We start from the raw sequence: 16340 nt of genomic DNA, 5'->3' as shown, positions 1-16340 counted from the left end.
GGGTGCCGGAGACCCTTCCGTCGTCGGAGGAACTCCAGAAGGCGCCGGAGAGGCCTAGGGAGACCGGAGAGGCTGGGGAAGGTATGTGTTGGGCCAACCGTCAGCTTCTGAGGGGGAGTCCCTCTTGCCGGAAGTCTGGGATGGCTGTGGGGGAATGGGTTCAGCAGGATTGTCGGGGGGTGGAAGAGAGTTTGGGCCCATTGACTCAATTTGGGCAAAAAAGACTGGATCGATCATCGGTTTTGGAGTTTTTTGAGTCTGATTCAGGCATGGATGGGGACAAAGTTGCTGAAGTTGCAGTTTTGGAGGAGTTAGGGTCAGACTCGATCTCATCCAGCTGGGTAGTTGGAAAATGCCTCAAATTTTGCCCAAAAATTGGTGTTTCCGATGAGGGGAAAAAGGAGGAATTGGAGGCATTATTCAATGCTATAGAAGCTTCTAGAATGCAGTACAATTCGGATTTGGGAGGTGCGTCTGCCTGTGTTCCTGCACTCAAAGGACTTGAAGAGATTGAGGAAGATGAGAGGGGTCGTTTTGGTGGATCATGAAGCTTAATATAGTAGTTTGGAATGTGAGAGGGTTGAATGCCCTCAAAAAAAGATTGCGCATTAGGGGTCTTTTAAAGGAATGGAAAGTAGATGTAGTGTGTTTGATTGAGACGAAGATGGAGACCATCTCCAGAGAGGTGATTCATAGTCTTTGGGGAGGTCAGCATGTGGGGTGGAAGTATAAAGGTTCTAACGGTGCGTCGGGGGGGATGCTAATGATGTGGGATAGGAGGGTAGTGGAGTGTAAGGAGGAGTGTGTGGGACATTTCACTTTGGCGTGCTCCTTTCAAAATGTAGAGGATAGATGGGTTTGGGCGTTTGGGGGAGTGTATGGGCCGAATGAGGATTTGGAGAGAAGGGCTCTGTGGGAAGAATTGGCTGGTTTGATGAGGGTGTGGGAGGTCCCTTGGTGTTTGGGCGGGGATTTTAACAGTGTTCGCTTTCCCAGTGAGCGCACCAATGGTTCTTATTTCTCTTCGGGCATGATGGATTTCTCAGACTTCATCTCAGAGAATAATATGGTGGATATTCCGATGGTGGGGGGTCAATTTACTTGGTCCAATAATCAAGAAGATGAGAGTTGGTCGAGGATTGATCGGTTCTTGCTTTCTTCGGATTGGGAGGACCACTACCCAACAGTATCACAAAGGAGACTTCAACGCCTGCTCTCGGATCACTTTCCTTTATTATTGGACTGTGGGACTCCTTGTGGAGGTAAGAAGAGTTTTAAATTTGAAAATATGTGGCTTAAGGCAGAGGGCTTCGTCGATAAGGTTGCTTCTTGGTGGGGGTCATATTCGTTTGAGGGTTTGCCTAGTTTTGTGCTAGCTAATAAACTAAAAGCCCTTAAAGTGGACTTGAAAAAGTGGAATGAGGAGGTCTTTGGGGATATTGGGAGGAAAAAAAAGGAGTTGTTGGGAGATATCCAGGAGTTGGATGAGCTGGCAGAATCGAGAGGTTTAGATCAGGAGGAGAAAGTCCGGAAGGTGGACAAGTTGAAAGATTTGGAGAATACATTGTTATGTGAAGAAATTCATTGGCGCCAAAAATCGAGAGCTTTGTGGCTCAAGGAGGGGGATCGAAATACTCGTTTTTTCCACAAGATGGCTAACTCTCATCGAAGGTACAATAGTGTGGAAGTGCTTCGTATTAATGGCGTGTTATCAGGTGATCCAGTTGAGGTGAAAGATCACATAGTGCAGTTTTACCAAAGCCTTTATTCGGAACAAAGCACTTGGCGGCCTAGAATGGATAACCAGCAGTTTTTGACCATCGAAGAGGAGGATAGTAGGTGGTTAGAAAGAGATTTTGAGGAAAAGGAGGTTTGGGAGGTGGTAAAAGGCATGGATGGTGATAAGGCTCCGGGCCCAGATGGCTTTTCCATGGCTTTTTTTCAAGCTTGCTGGGGTGTTATTAAACAAGACGTTATGGCGGTTTTTGCAGAGTTCTATCGTAGACGTCAATTGGTGAAGAGCTTGAATGCAACTTTTATTTCCTTGATTCCGAAGAAGGCGGATGCGGTGGAGATGAAGGACTTTCGGCCCATTAGTCTGGTGGGAGGAGTGTATAAGATTGTGTCTAAGGTTCTTGCCAATAGGATGAAAACTGTTTTGGGTAAGGTCATCTCCTATTCTCAAAACGCTTTTATTGGGGGTCGGCAAATCCTAGATTCCGTTCTCATTGCAAATGAATGTGTGGATAGTCGCATGAAATCAGGGGTGCCAGGTGTTCTTTGTAAATTGGACTTGGAAATTGGACTTGGAAAAGGCCTATGACCATGTAAATTGGGACTTTGTTCTGTATTTGCTGCATAGATGTGGGTTTGGCGAGAGGTGGAGGGCTTGGATAGAGTGGTGTATCAAGACGGTAAGATTCTCCATTCTTGTGAATGGTTCTCCGGAAGGGTTCTTTAATAGTTCGAGGGGAATCCGACAAGGGGATCCTCTCTCACCGTTATTGTTTGTCTTGGTCATGGAGGCTTTGAGTAAGATGGTGAATGCAACGGTTGACCAAGGCCTTTTGAAGGGTTTCTCGGTGGGAAATAGGGTCTTGTCGGAGTTGATGGTCTCCCACTCTTTATTTGCGAATGATACTTTGATTTTTTGTGAAGACTCTATCGAGCAAATCCGGTATGTTCGTCTCATTCTCTTATGTTTTGAAGCTGTTTCTGGTTTGAGAGTGAATCTGGGAAAATCAAAGATTGTGGCCATTGGTGAGGTGGAGAACATTGGGGTTTTAGCTAACATCCTTGGGTGTAGTGTTGCCGATTTGCCTATGAAGTATTTGGGTCTCCCTCTTGGGGCGTCGTACAAGGATAAGGCTATGTGGAATGAAGTGATCGAAAAGATGGAGCGTCAGTTGGCAGGTTGGAAGAGAATGTATCTTTCTAAAGGAGGTCGCTTAACCCTCATTAAGAGCACTTTGGCTAATCTTCCGACTTACTTTTTGTCTCTGTTTCCGATTCCGGCAAGTGTAGCTAAAAGGATTGAGAAAGTCCAAAGAGATTTCTTATGGGGAGGAATTGGGGATGAGCCCAAGTTGCATCTTGTAAGTTGGAACCAAGTTTGCAGCCCGCTTCGCTATGGGGGTCTTGGTTTTCGGAAGTTGCACCAGTTTAATCAAGCTCTTTTGGGGAAATGGCTTTGGAGATACGCAAATGAGAATGGGGCTCTTTGGTGTAAGGTGATCGAAGCTAAGTATGAAGACCAAGAAGGTGGGTGGTGCACGAAGGATGCTTCGGGCTCTCATGGTGTGGGTCTTTGGAAGCATATTCGGAATGGGTGGAATTCCTTTGCCAAAGGTATTCGGTTTGAGGTGGGGGAGGGATCGAAAGTTCGTTTCTGGCATGATATTTGGTGTGGGGACAATTCTTTGAAGCAAGCTTTCCCGTCCTTACTCAATATCGCCAGACACAAAGATGCTTGGGTGAAGGATAATTTTATTGGGAGGAATGGGGTTGTGGAGTGGAATGTCATTTTCATACGATCGGTCCAAGATTGGGAGGTGGATTTGGTTTCTCCTTTCTTTGAGCGGTTGTATTCTTGCAAGGTTTCTTTAGGCAGTGTAGATCGTATTTGTTGGTCTTCGTCCAAGCAAGGCAAGTTCGAGGTTAAGTCGTTCTACAAGGCCTTGACCTTTTCTAGTAAAGAGGAGTTTCCTTGGAAGAGCATCTGGCGTACTAAGGCGCCTCAGCGGGTGGCTTTTTTCGGGTGGACTGCAGCCCTAGGGAAAATTTTGACTCATGATACGTTGCGCAAGAGGAACATAGTGGTAGTGGAGTGGTGTTGCATGTGTAAGAAGAACGGAGAGTCAGTCGATCATCTTCTTCTTCACTGTGAGCTTGCAAGTGCTCTTTGGCACATGATTTTTCAGAGGTTTGGGTTGCATTGGGTCATGCCTTGCCGGGTGAGGGACTTGTTTGCTATTTGGTGGGCGGGAGGTCGAGCTCGAAGTGCGGTGGTGTGGAAGATGATTCCTCTATGTCTTATGTGGTGTATTTGGAATGAAAGAAATGCTAGATGTTTTGATAATTCCACTAGGACCATAGAGGAATTGATTCATTTTTTCTTCTTTACTCTTTACTCTTGGACGGCCGCTTGGCTTACTCCTCTAGTGATTAGTTTCTCTGAGTTTCTTTTTCATTTTTCTCCCTCCTAGGCGCTCTCTGTGTATACTTCCCGTGTATATGGGTTGCGCCCCTCTGCGCTTTTTTTTATATATCATCATTACTTATCAAAAAAAAAAGTTTTAAATTTTAATGAGGCATATGGCCACATGGCAATTTCTGTTTGTTTGACATGGATTTCTGTTAATTTTATGGATGGAAGATGGATGGAAGTACCATCTCCGTTTTAAGCAAAGTCTACAATACGAATTTAAGCTAAGGTGGGAAAAAATAAAGTTGTTAAACCACAAAGGGTGAAAGGTATTTATACCAACAAAAAAAAATATACACACAATTATTTATAACATTATGAATTGCAAAGTCAAGGTTAAGTAACAAAAAAATCTCAATCTAAGACTTACTTTATAAAACTCCATTAGCTCATCAGCTCTGAAGTTCTTCACCTAAATTGCAAAAACAAAGTTACAAGCAATCAGTTTTATCATTGCACATTTACTTTGCAACGCCAAGCTTTTTTCTCATTAAAATAAAGAACAAATAACATGTGAAAAGCAAATTCTGTGAAACCATTGCCATCTACAGAAACTAATAGTATGGCAGAAAATTTTAAGATCAATAAGAGAAGGTGGAAATCAAATGAAGAGTATATGATACATCAATAGATGGTAGAAAACAATTTTTCTAGCTGACTAATTTATTGCACAATATTGTAAATCAAAGTCATAACTTTGAGATTCCCCTCTCTCGGCGCATGTAGGCATGTCCCAACGTCCATTAGCTATCTGACTATATTTTCTTTCTAGTCTATTGTGATGGGCTTCTCTAGGTGGCACTTTGTGGAAGCTAAGTCTTTTAAGTTCGCAATGGAAAGAGGGGGTTTCTATATTACGTGTTTTCGAAAGGAGTAGGGCATCATGCATTTTGTATCCTTGGGTAGAGTGAGTGAGAGCTGGTTGTTGGCTACCATGGAAGACATACTTCTAGGAAAGGCCTCGAGGAGTTTTTGAAATCCTGTAGGGCGGCCTTTATTGCCCAGCATGCAAACAAATTCAGTAGATATTTGCCTGTCGCGACAAAGATGGTGGTCGAAGGGGCTTTGTGGTTATACTGGAAGGCAAAGATGGTTGGGGAAGGGTAGGTTTTGTGTTCGAGTTACGGAAGGTTCTAGAAACGTTTCAGATTTCCTTTGATAATTGTCATTAGCTCCTTGTTCCGAGATACTCCTTGGTTGGTTCTCTTCGTTTCACCTGAAGATGTATTCTACAACACCTCTAGCGCCTATGGTGCATGAGTAGGCAAGGGAGGCTGTTAAGAGGTCAATTGTTGAGGTGGTGGCTCATCCGGAGTAGCTTACGGCGGCTTCCACCCGACCCAAGGCCTTAGTGTCAGTGTCATTGGCTCAGAGGGCCAATGGCCATGGAGTGCCTAGGGATTCGACAAATCCCAGGTATATTGTTGGTATGTTACATGTTGCAGGTAGGGTTGTAAATGAACAAAGTTGTTAATAAAAAGCTCGAACTCAACTCTAGTTCGGTTCATTTATTAAACAAACCAAACTTGAACAGAAATTCAAGTTCACTTATTAAACGAGCCAAACGTATAACTTGGCTTGACATATAAACTCATATAACTTCATTTTTATTATTTTTATAGTATTGTTCGCCCCCTTCAAGTATGTTGAACTAGTCAATTTACAATTTTTGTTGAGGACTACAATGATATATGTTATTACTTATTAGGATATAACTAAAGTGGTCAACGGTACATTTGGAACTTATGAAAATATTTACGCTTTTCTTTTCTTTTCAGAATTTCCACATTGTGATGGGCTTTACAATTATGATGGCTACAACCTACAGTTGGAGCTTTTTTTTTGGATAAGTAATTATGATATAAAAGAGCGCAGAAGGGCGCAATCCACATACACGGGAAGTATAAAAGAGAGCGCCTAAGAGGGAGAAAAATGAAAAAGGAAATCAGAGAAGCTAATCCTTATAGGAGCTAGCCAAGCGGCCGTCTAGGAATACAAAGTAAAGAAGAAAAATGAGTCAATTTCTCTATAGTCCTAGTGGAGTCCTCAAAGCATCTAGCATTCCTTTCATTCCAAATACACCACATAAGACACAGAGGGATCATCTTCCACACTACCGCGCTTCGAGAATGGCCTCCCGACCACCAGCAATCAAACAAGCCCCTCACCTTGCAAGACATGACCCAATGCAACCCAAACCGATCAAAAATAGTATGCCAAAGAACACTTGCGATCTCGCAATGGAGAAGAAGATGATCGACTGACTCTCCATTCTTCTTGCACATACACCACCACTCCACTACCACTAGGTTCCTCTTCCGCAGGGTATCGTGAGTCAAAATTTTGCCTAAGGCCGCGGTCCACCCGAAAAAAGCCACTCACAAAGGCACCTTAATACGCCAAATGCTCTTCCAAGGAAACACCTCATGGTCAAATTTGGACAAGACCTTGAAGAGAGACATAACCTCGAACTTGCCTTTCTTAGACGATGACCATCGAATACGATCCATAGAACCTATGGATATCTTGCACGAGTACAACCGACCAAAGGAAAGAAGAAATCAAATCCATCTCCCAATCCTGTACTGGCCGCACAAAAATGACATTCCACTCGACAATCCCATTCCTCCAAATAAAGTTATCCTTCACCCAAGCTTCTTTGTGTCTGGCGATGCTAAACAAAGATGGGAAAGCATGCTTCAAAGAGGAGTCCCCACACCAAATATGATGCCAAAAACGAACTTTCGAACCCACCCCCACCTCATAACGAATACCTTTGGTGAATAAATTCCAACCTTGACGAATGTGCTTCCATAAGCCCACACCATGGGAACCTGAAGCCTCCTTTGTGCACCACCCACCCTCCTGATCTTCATATTTAGTTTTGATAACCTTATACCACAGAGCCTCACTCTCATTCGCATATCTCTAAAGCCATTTACCCAGGAGAGCTTGATTAAACTGGTGCAACTTACGAATGCCAAGCCCACCATACCGAAGGGGACGATAGACTTAATTCCAATTTACAAGATGCAACTTAGGCTCGTCTCCCATCCCTCCCCATAAGAAATCTCTTTGAACTTACTCAAGTCTTTTAGCTACACTCATAGGAATCTGAAACAGAGACAAAAAGTAAGTCGGAAGATTAGAGAGAGTACTCTTAATGAGAGTTAACCGACCTCCTTTAGAGAGATACATTCTCTTCCAACCTGCCATCTGACGCTCTATTTTTTCAATCACATCATTCCACATAACCTTATCCTTATACCCCACCCCAAGAGGGAGACCCAAATACTTCATCGGCAAATTGGCAACACTACACCCAAGGATATTAGCTAAAACCCCTATGTTCTCCACCTCACCAATAGCCACAATTTTAGACTTTCCAAGATTCACTCTCAAACCCGAAACAGCTTCAAAACATAAGAGAATGAGACGTACATACCGGATTTGCTCGATAGAAGCTTCACAAAAAATCAAAGTGTCATCAGCAAATAAAGAGTGGGAGACCACTAACTCCGATAATACCCTATTTCCCACCGAGAAACCAGTCAAAAAGCCTTGGTCAACCGTCGCATTCACCATCTTACTCAAAGCCTCCATAACAAGCACAAAAAGTAATGGAGAAAGAGGGTCCCCTTCCCGAATTCCCCTCGAGCTGTTGAACAAGCCTTCCGGAGAACCATTCACAAGAATGGAAAATCTTACCGACGTAATACACCACTCTATCCACGCCCTCCACCTCTCGCCAAAACCACACCTATGCAGCAAATTCAACACAAAGTCCCAATTCACATGGTCATAGGCCTTCTCCAAGTCTAATTTGCAAAGAACACCTGGCACCCCTGACTTCATGTGACTATCCACACTTTCATTTGCAATAAGACCAGAATCTAGGATTTGGCGACCCCCAATAAAAGCATTTTGAGAGTATGATATGATCTTACCCAACACAATTCTCATCCTGTTTGCAAGAACCTTAGAAACAATTTTGTACACCCCTCCCACCAAGCTAATGGGCCGAAAGTCCTTCATCTCCACCACATCCGCCTTTTTTGGGATCAAGGAAATAAAAGTTGCATTCAAGCTCTTCACCAACTGTCGTCTACGATGGAACTCGGCAAAAACCGCCATAACATCATGTTTGACAACACCCCAGCAGGCTTGAAAGAAAGCCATGGAGAAGCTATCCGGACCCGGAGCCTTATCCCCATCCATGCCTTTAACCACCTCCCAAACTTCCTTTTCCTCAAAATCTCTTTCTAACTACCTATTATCCTTCTCATCTATGGACAAAAAAGGCTGGTTGTCCATTCTAGGCCGCCACGTGCTTTGTTCCGAGTATAAGCTTTGATAATACCTCACAATGTGATCTTTTACCTTAGCTGGATCATCGGATAGTACGCCATTAATACGAAGCACTTCCACACGATTGAACCTGCGATGAGAGTTAGCCATCTTGTGAAAGAAACGAGTATTGCGGTCCCCCTCCTTGAGCCACAAAGCTCTCGATTTTTGGCGCCAATGAATTTCTTCACACAGCAAGGTGTTCTCCAAATCTTTCACCATATCCGCCTTTCGAACCTTCTCCTCCTGGGCTAATCCTCTTACCTCTGCCAACTCATCCAACTCCTGAATACCTCCCAACAACTCCTTTTTCTTCCTCCCAATGTCCCCAAACACCTCCTCATTCGACTTTTTCAAATCCAATTTGAGAGATTTCAATTTCTTAGCTAGCACAAAACTAGGTAAACCCTCAAACGAATAAGACCCCCACCAAGAACTAACCATATCAACAAAACCTTCAGCTTTAAGCAACATATTTTCAAATTTAAAGCACTTATTACCTCCACAAGGGGCACCATAGTCCAATAATAAAGGGAAGTGATCGGAAATCAAGCGCTAAAGTCTTCTTTGTGACACTGCAGGATAGTGATCTTCCCAATCCAAGGAAATCAAGAATCAGTCAATTCTAGACCAGCTCTCATTTTCTTGATTATTAGACCACGTAAATTGACCCCCCATCATGGGCATGTCCACCAAGTTGTTCTCTGATATGACATCCGAGAAATCCATCATGCCAGTGGAATAGTAAGAAACACTGGAACGCTCACTAGGGAACCGAACGATATTAAAGTCCCCTCCAAGGCACCAAGGAACCTCCCACACATTCATCAAACCAGCCAACTCTTCCCAAAGGGCCCTTCTCTCCCCATCCTCATTTGGACCATACACCCCCCCAAAAGCCCACTCCCAGTTGTCCTCCACATTTCGAAAAGAGCATGCCAAGGAGAAATGCCCCACACACTCCTCCTTGCACTCCACCACCCTCCTATGCCACATCAATAACATCCCCCCCGACAAGCCATTTGACCCTTTAAACTTCCACCCCACATGTTGACCTCCCCAAAGACTATGAACCACCTCTCGGGAAATAACCTCCATCTTTGTCTCAATCAAACACACTACATCAACTTTTGACTCTTTCAAAAGACCCCTAATACGTAACCTTTTTTTGAGGGCATTCAACCCTCTCACATTCCATGCTACTATGTTAAGCTTCATGATCCACCAACATGCCCCTCTCACAATCCTTGAGCTCCTTTAATCCTGTTGGGGCTGGAACATAGGCAGAGATGCCTCCCAAATCAAAATCACCCTGCAACCTACAGTTGGAGCTTAAATGAAATATCTTTTTTTTTGGGGTTTGATAAGTAAAAATATGATATGTAATGATATTGACTTTGCGCATATCATACAATATGATAGATCATTTAATCTCCTTCTTTTTTCTTTTTTTTCTTTTTTTGATAAGTAAAGATGCATTAACAAGCGCAGAGGGGCGCAACCCAAGTACACAAGAAGTATACAAGAAAGCGACTAAGTTGGAGAGAAAGAAGCAGAGAACATAAAAAGAAAATCAGGAAAATTAATCACTAGAGGTGCTAGCCAGCCTGCAGTCCAAGTAAAAAGCATGTACAAAAAGAAATGAACAAGGTTCTCAAGGTTTCTCGACAAATCCTCGAAGCATCTAGCGTTCCTTTCCTTCCATAAGCACCACATAAGACACAGGGGAGCCATCTTCCACACCACAGCACTTCGGGATTTACCACCTGACCACCAACTAGCAAACATCTCCTTGACGCTTCTAGGCATAATCCAACACATGTTGAAACGAGAGAAGATAACATCCTACAAAATGCGCACAACCCCACAGTGAAGAAAGAGATGATCCACAGACTCCCCTTCTGATCCACACATACAACATCGATTAATCACAACAATACCTCTCTTCTGAACATTATCCAAGGTAAGAGATTTCCCAAAGGCGGCCAACCAAGCAAAAAAGGCCTCTCGAAGGAACCTTGGTGCGCCAAATACTTTTCCAAGGGAAGTGGATGGACTCTTTAAGGACAAGCTTACTATAAAAGGAACAAACCTCAAACTTCCCTTTTCTAGATGGGATCCACCACATCCGGTCCTCCCCTTCCCCACGCAACGAGAGCGAATACAAGAGCGAGAAAAGGGCAGCTAAGGCCATCTCCTCCCAATCATGAATTCTACGAGTAAAGGTAACATTCCAATGAACCATACCATTTATGCCCTCCCTGATATCCACAATGGAAGCAGCCTTATTGCTAGCAATATTGAAAAGACCGGGAAAAGCATCCTTGAGGGACATCTCGCCGCACCAAAAATCCTCCCAAAATTTGACTTTCGCCCCCAAGCCAAGATCAAATCTAAAGTGACAGTGAAACGACCTCTAACCCCTATAAATGTGTTTCCATAACCCCACCCCATGCGAACCACGAGGAACTTTAGAGCGCCAACCGCCCCACAACACCCCATACTTTGCCACCAAAATTCTTCTCCACCAAGCTTCTTCTTCATTAGAAAATCTCCACAACCATTTCCCCAAAAGAGCTTGATTAAAAAGCCGCAAACTCCGAATCCCTAGACCTCCCTCAGAAATCGGAGTACAAACCTCATGCCAACTAAAGAAGTGGATCTTAGGCTCGTCGTTGAGCCCACCCCATAACAAATCCCGTTGAATCTTCTCAATGCGATTCGCCACAGAGACAGGGATAGGAAAAAGAGACAGAAAGTATGTAGTAAGGTTGGATAAGGTGCTCTTAATGAGGGTGAGCCTAGCCCTCTTGGACAAATACGAACGTTTCCAAGGGGCCAACCTTCTAGCAATCTTCTCCAAGATGTCTTCCCATATAGCCAAACGCTTGAACGAAGCCCCTAGAGGAAGACCCAAATACTTCAAAGGCAAAGAGCTGGTACCACATCTCAGAATGCTAGCCAACTCGCCCGCCTCACCCGTACCTCCGACAGGGACCAAAACAGATTTGACCCGATTTACTTTTAACCCAGAGACAGCCTCGAAACCAATAAGAAGGGCTTTAATAAATCTAATTTGGGGGGAGGAGGAGCTGGTTGTTCGTCCTTCTTCTTCGGAGAAAGGTTTGTTTCGTCGTGGGTTCTTGAGTCCGAGAGCTGTCTCTCCCGCTCCGGTGGTGTTGAAGGATTCTTTGTCTTCTAAGGGAAAGGACCCTGTTCTGGTTCCCTTTGCGCCGGTGGAGGTTCAAGCTGGCTGTTTTCTTTCCCCTGCTACTACCTCATTGTTCTCGTCGCAGGGATGCACTTCACTCTCGACTACTTCCCTTCTCGATGGGGCGGCTGAGATGGGGAGGAGTCTTAGCCGTCCTTTTCCTCGCATGACAGAGAATGGTACTCCCATTTACTCCTCTAAATCCTCGTCCCAACTGTTTTATACCCGGAGGGTGAAGGAAAAAGTCGCAAAGCAGCTGCATAAGAACAAGGACCTGCTTGCTGAGGTTGAAGTTTCTGCCCCTAAGGTTGAAGTTTCTGCTTCTAAGGTTAAGGGGTTGAGGGAGCTCAATAATCTGGATTGCTCCATCTCTCCGGTGAAGGGCCGGCGTCGGCGGGGTTTTTTGGGATCGAAAAATGCTTTTTCTTTTCCCCCTGAGGTGCACTAGGGTTCCACCTGAGATGCACTAGGGCTTTTCTTGGGGTTTGGTTGGGTCTCTTGTATTCCCCTTTGGCTGGGTGTTTGGTTTGATTGGGTTTTTCTGGGTTTTTGATTGGTTTGTTTGGGTTTTTTCTGGGTTTTTCTGGGTGTTTTGTTTGGGTTCCTTTGTATACTTTATTGTGTACTTAGAGGCGCTTTGCGCTTTTTTTGATATATACTACATTACTTATCAAAAAAAAAAAAAAAATAAATCTAATTTGGTCAGGAGCAGCCCTACAAAAAACCAGCGTATCATCAGCGAAGAGGAGGTGAGAAACGACAACCCGATCAAACTTTCTGGCACCCACATAAAAACCATTGATGAAACCCCTGTTTATAGAGACATTAATCATTTTGTTGAACGCCTCCATAACCATGATGAACAAAAAAGGCGAGAGGGGATCACCTTGTCTCATTCCACACGAACTCTCAAAGAAACCAAAAGAAGAACCATTGATCAAAACCGAGAACCGCACAGATGAGATACAATGCTCAATCCATAAGCACCATTTCTCAACAAAGCCGCACCTTCTTAACAAAGAGTAAAAACTTCCAGTTCATGTGGTCATAAGCCTTTTCCATATCCAACTTACACAAGAGGTCGGGATCCCCAGATCTGATTCGGCTGTCTAGGCATTCATTGGCAATAAGAACCGAATCCAAAATATGTCTGCCTTTGACGAAAGCATTCTACGGATTGGAAATGACCCTATCCATAACTCTCCTCATTCTATTGGCTAAAACCTTAGCAATAATCTATAACGTCCCCCCCACAAGGCTGATTGGACGAAAGTCCTTCAGATCAGAAGCCCCGTGAGACTTGTAAATTAGGTGTAAATAATCATCCTTTTGCACCATCAATAATAAAATTGACCCAAAAGGAATAACATAAAAGCGCTCAATAAAAAGGATCCTATAGTCTTGTCTCCTTTCACATCACTGTCTTCATCGTAGTCCAAGCCCATCTTACAACTGAACTAGAGAAAGAACAAATTGCATGATGCATAGTTTGGGGTTGCCAACACGTGGACTTATGTTTTTGGATTCAAAAGGGGCCTCTGATGGGATTTTGATTATGTGGTAGGAGGGTGGTGGAGAAAATCGAAGAGTGCGTAGGGGAGTTTATTGTTGCTTGTTCTTTTAGAAATGTTGAAGATCAATTTCTTGGGCTTTTGTGGATGTCTATGGCTCTAAATTCTAATTCTGATTGTGATAGAAGGTATTTAAGGGATGAATTGACTAGCTTGCTTTGTTGCTGGGATTTTGCATGGTGCATTGAAGGAGATTTCAATGTCACTCATTTTCCTAGTGAGAGGTCGGGTGAAGCCCACTTTTGCCAACTATGGTGGAGTTCTCAAATTCCATTTTTTAGTATGGTCTCATGGATATCCCTCTTGTAGGGCGTTCTTTTACGTGACCAAACAATCAATATCCCCCCTCCTGGTCTAGAATTGATTGATTTCTCATCCCTGTTGATTGGGAAGCCCAGTTTCCTAAATTGTCTTGGAAGAGGCTACCAAGAATTTGCTTGGACCATTCTCCTATTCTTCTTTATTGAGGAGGCTTTCACGGAGGTAGAAAGTACTTATTTGAGAATATGTAGCTATAATATATGAGTTTTGTGGATAGGATGAAACAAAGGCGAACTTCTTGCTGCTTTCAAGGTTCCCAAGTTTTGTTTTGGTTCGCAAACTTAAGGCTTTGAAAGTTAATTTAAGAGTTTGGAATGAGGAGGTGTTTAACAATGTTGAGAGACAAAAAAAGCTTCTTTTGGAAATATTGTGAGTTCTCGATTGTCTAGAGAAAAGAGAGCATTATGTGCTGGGAATAAGTTAAGGAGAAAAATGTGAATGATATGGGGAGGGCTACTCTTTTGGAGGAGATGAGTTGAGAAATAAATTAAGGGTAATGAGGGCTACAAGAGGGTGACCATTGCACAAAGTTCTTCCATCGAGTGGCAAAAATGAATAGAAGAAATAGTTGAATCTCTTTTTTTTTTTTTTGATAAGTAAAAAAGATGTATTAAAAAGAAATAGTTGAATCTCTATCAGTTAATGGTACAATGTTGTCCAATCATTTCGAGATTGGAAAACACAACGCAGTTCTATAATGGTTTGTTTACCGAACAATTCCGTTGGCAACCTAAATTGGATAGCCTTTCTTTTTTGACTCCATTGATGAAAGGTATAGGCCATTTGGCTGGAGAGAGAGTTTGAGTAGGAAGAGGTCTCTGAGGTGATGAATGCTAATAGCAGCAAGAAGGCCCATGGCCCTAATGGTTTCACTATGGCGTTCTTCCAAACTTGTTAGGATGTTCTTAAAAGTAGATACTTTTTTTTTTTGGATAAGTAAAAAGATGTATTAAAGAGCGCAGAGGAGCGCAACCCTAGTACACAGGGAGTATACAAGAGAGCGACTAAGAGGAAGACAAAGAAGAAGAGAACATAAAAAGAAAGTCAGAAAAGCTAATCACTAGGGGCACTAGCCAACCAGCAGTCCAAGTGAAAAGAGTATACAATAAAAAGTGGACAAGGTCCTCTATGTTCCTATATGAGTTCTCGAAACATCTAGCATTTCTCTCACTCCAGATACACCACATGAGGCAAAGAGGGACTATCTTCCACACAACAGCACTATGAGACTTGCCTCCCGCCCACCAAGAAGCATACAACTCCCTTACATAACCAGGCATCACCCAACACAATCCAAATCGAGAGAAAACGGCATTCCACAAAATATGCGCCCCCACAATGTAGAAAGAGATGATCAACTGACTCCCCATCCGTTTCACACATGCAACAACGATTTACCACTACAATACCTCACTTCCGAACATTATCCAATGTTAGAGTCTTCCCAAGCACGGCCGTCCAAGCAAAGAAAGCCTCTTGAAGGAACCTTAGTGCGCCAAATACTTTTTCAAGGGAAAGAGATGAGATTTGTAGCAGCAAGGATCCTGAAATAGGATCTTACCTCAAATATGCCTTTTCGAGAAGATATCCACCACATCCTATCCTCCCCTACCCCACTCATCGAATGCGAATACAATAGCGTGTAGAAAGAGGCCAAGACCTCCACTTCCCAATCATGAACCCTGTGAATGAAGGCCACATTCCACTGCACAAAGCCATTTAGACACTCCCTGTTATCCGCAATAGACGCATCCTTATTGGTGGCAATAGTGAAGAGTCCAAGAAAGGCATCCTTGAGAGACATGTCACCGCACCAGATATCCTCCCAAAACCTGATGTTGGACCCAAGACCAGGGACAAATCTAAAGTGACCCCGGAAAGACCTCCACCCCCTGCAAATATGTTTCCATAACCCCACCCCATGCGGACCACTGGGAGCCCTAGAATGCCAACCGCCCCAAACTGCACCATACTTAGCAACCAAGATCTTCCTCCACCAAGCCTCTTTCTCATGAGCAAATCTCCACAACCATTTTCCCAACAAAGCTTTATTCATCACACGCAAATTCCGGATCCCTAAACCTCCCTCAGAGATCGGAGAGCAAATCCTGTTCCAGCTGACCAGATGGAACTTAAACTCATCATTAATCCCACCCCATAAGAAATCACGTTGTATCTTCTCCATACGCTTCGCCACGGATGCAGGGATAGGAAACAGAGACAAAAAATAAGTGGGAAGATTGGATAGGGTGCTTTTGATGAGAGTAATCCTCCCCCCCTTAGACAAATACAAGCGTTTCCACGGGGCCAATCTTCTAGCATACTTCTCCAACATGTCCTCCCAACTTGCCTTGACCTTCAACGGGGCCCCCAACGGGAGACCCAAGTACTTCAAAGGTGTAGAAGCTGAACCATAACCCAGGATGCCCGCCAACATGCTCGCATTAAAAGTAGATACAAATGGAGCGTCAGATGGCAGGTTGGAAGAGAATGTATCTCTCTAAAGGAGGCCGTTTAACTCTCATTAAGAGTACGCTCTCTAATCTTCCGACTTACTTTTTGTCTCTGTTTCCAATTCCTATAAGTGTAGCTAAAAGACTTGAGAAAGTACAAAGAGACTTCCTATGGGGAGGGATGGGAGAAGAGCATAAGCTACATCTTGTAAATTGGGATCAAGTCTGTCGTC

General features: G+C 43.6%; 1 protein-coding gene across 1 annotated transcript in view; it reads right to left on the bottom strand.

Annotated features, from left to right (window-relative positions):
* LOC132166376 (phenylalanine--tRNA ligase beta subunit, cytoplasmic) overlaps positions 1–16340 on the bottom strand; it is a 64727-nt gene that overhangs the window by 39835 nt on the left and 8552 nt on the right. Inside the window, exon 8 of the mRNA XM_059577179.1 lies at positions 4575–4616. Coding sequence (XP_059433162.1) covers positions 4575–4616 — 42 coding nt within the window. The remainder of the gene's footprint in view (positions 1–4574; positions 4617–16340) is intronic.

Source organism: Corylus avellana, chromosome ca11 (genome assembly GCF_901000735.1).
Source record: "Corylus avellana chromosome ca11, CavTom2PMs-1.0".
Lineage (NCBI taxonomy): Eukaryota > Viridiplantae > Streptophyta > Magnoliopsida > Fagales > Betulaceae > Corylus > Corylus avellana.
The sequence above is the reverse complement of the archived record's forward strand: the minus strand, read 5'-3'. Positions and strand labels throughout refer to the sequence as shown.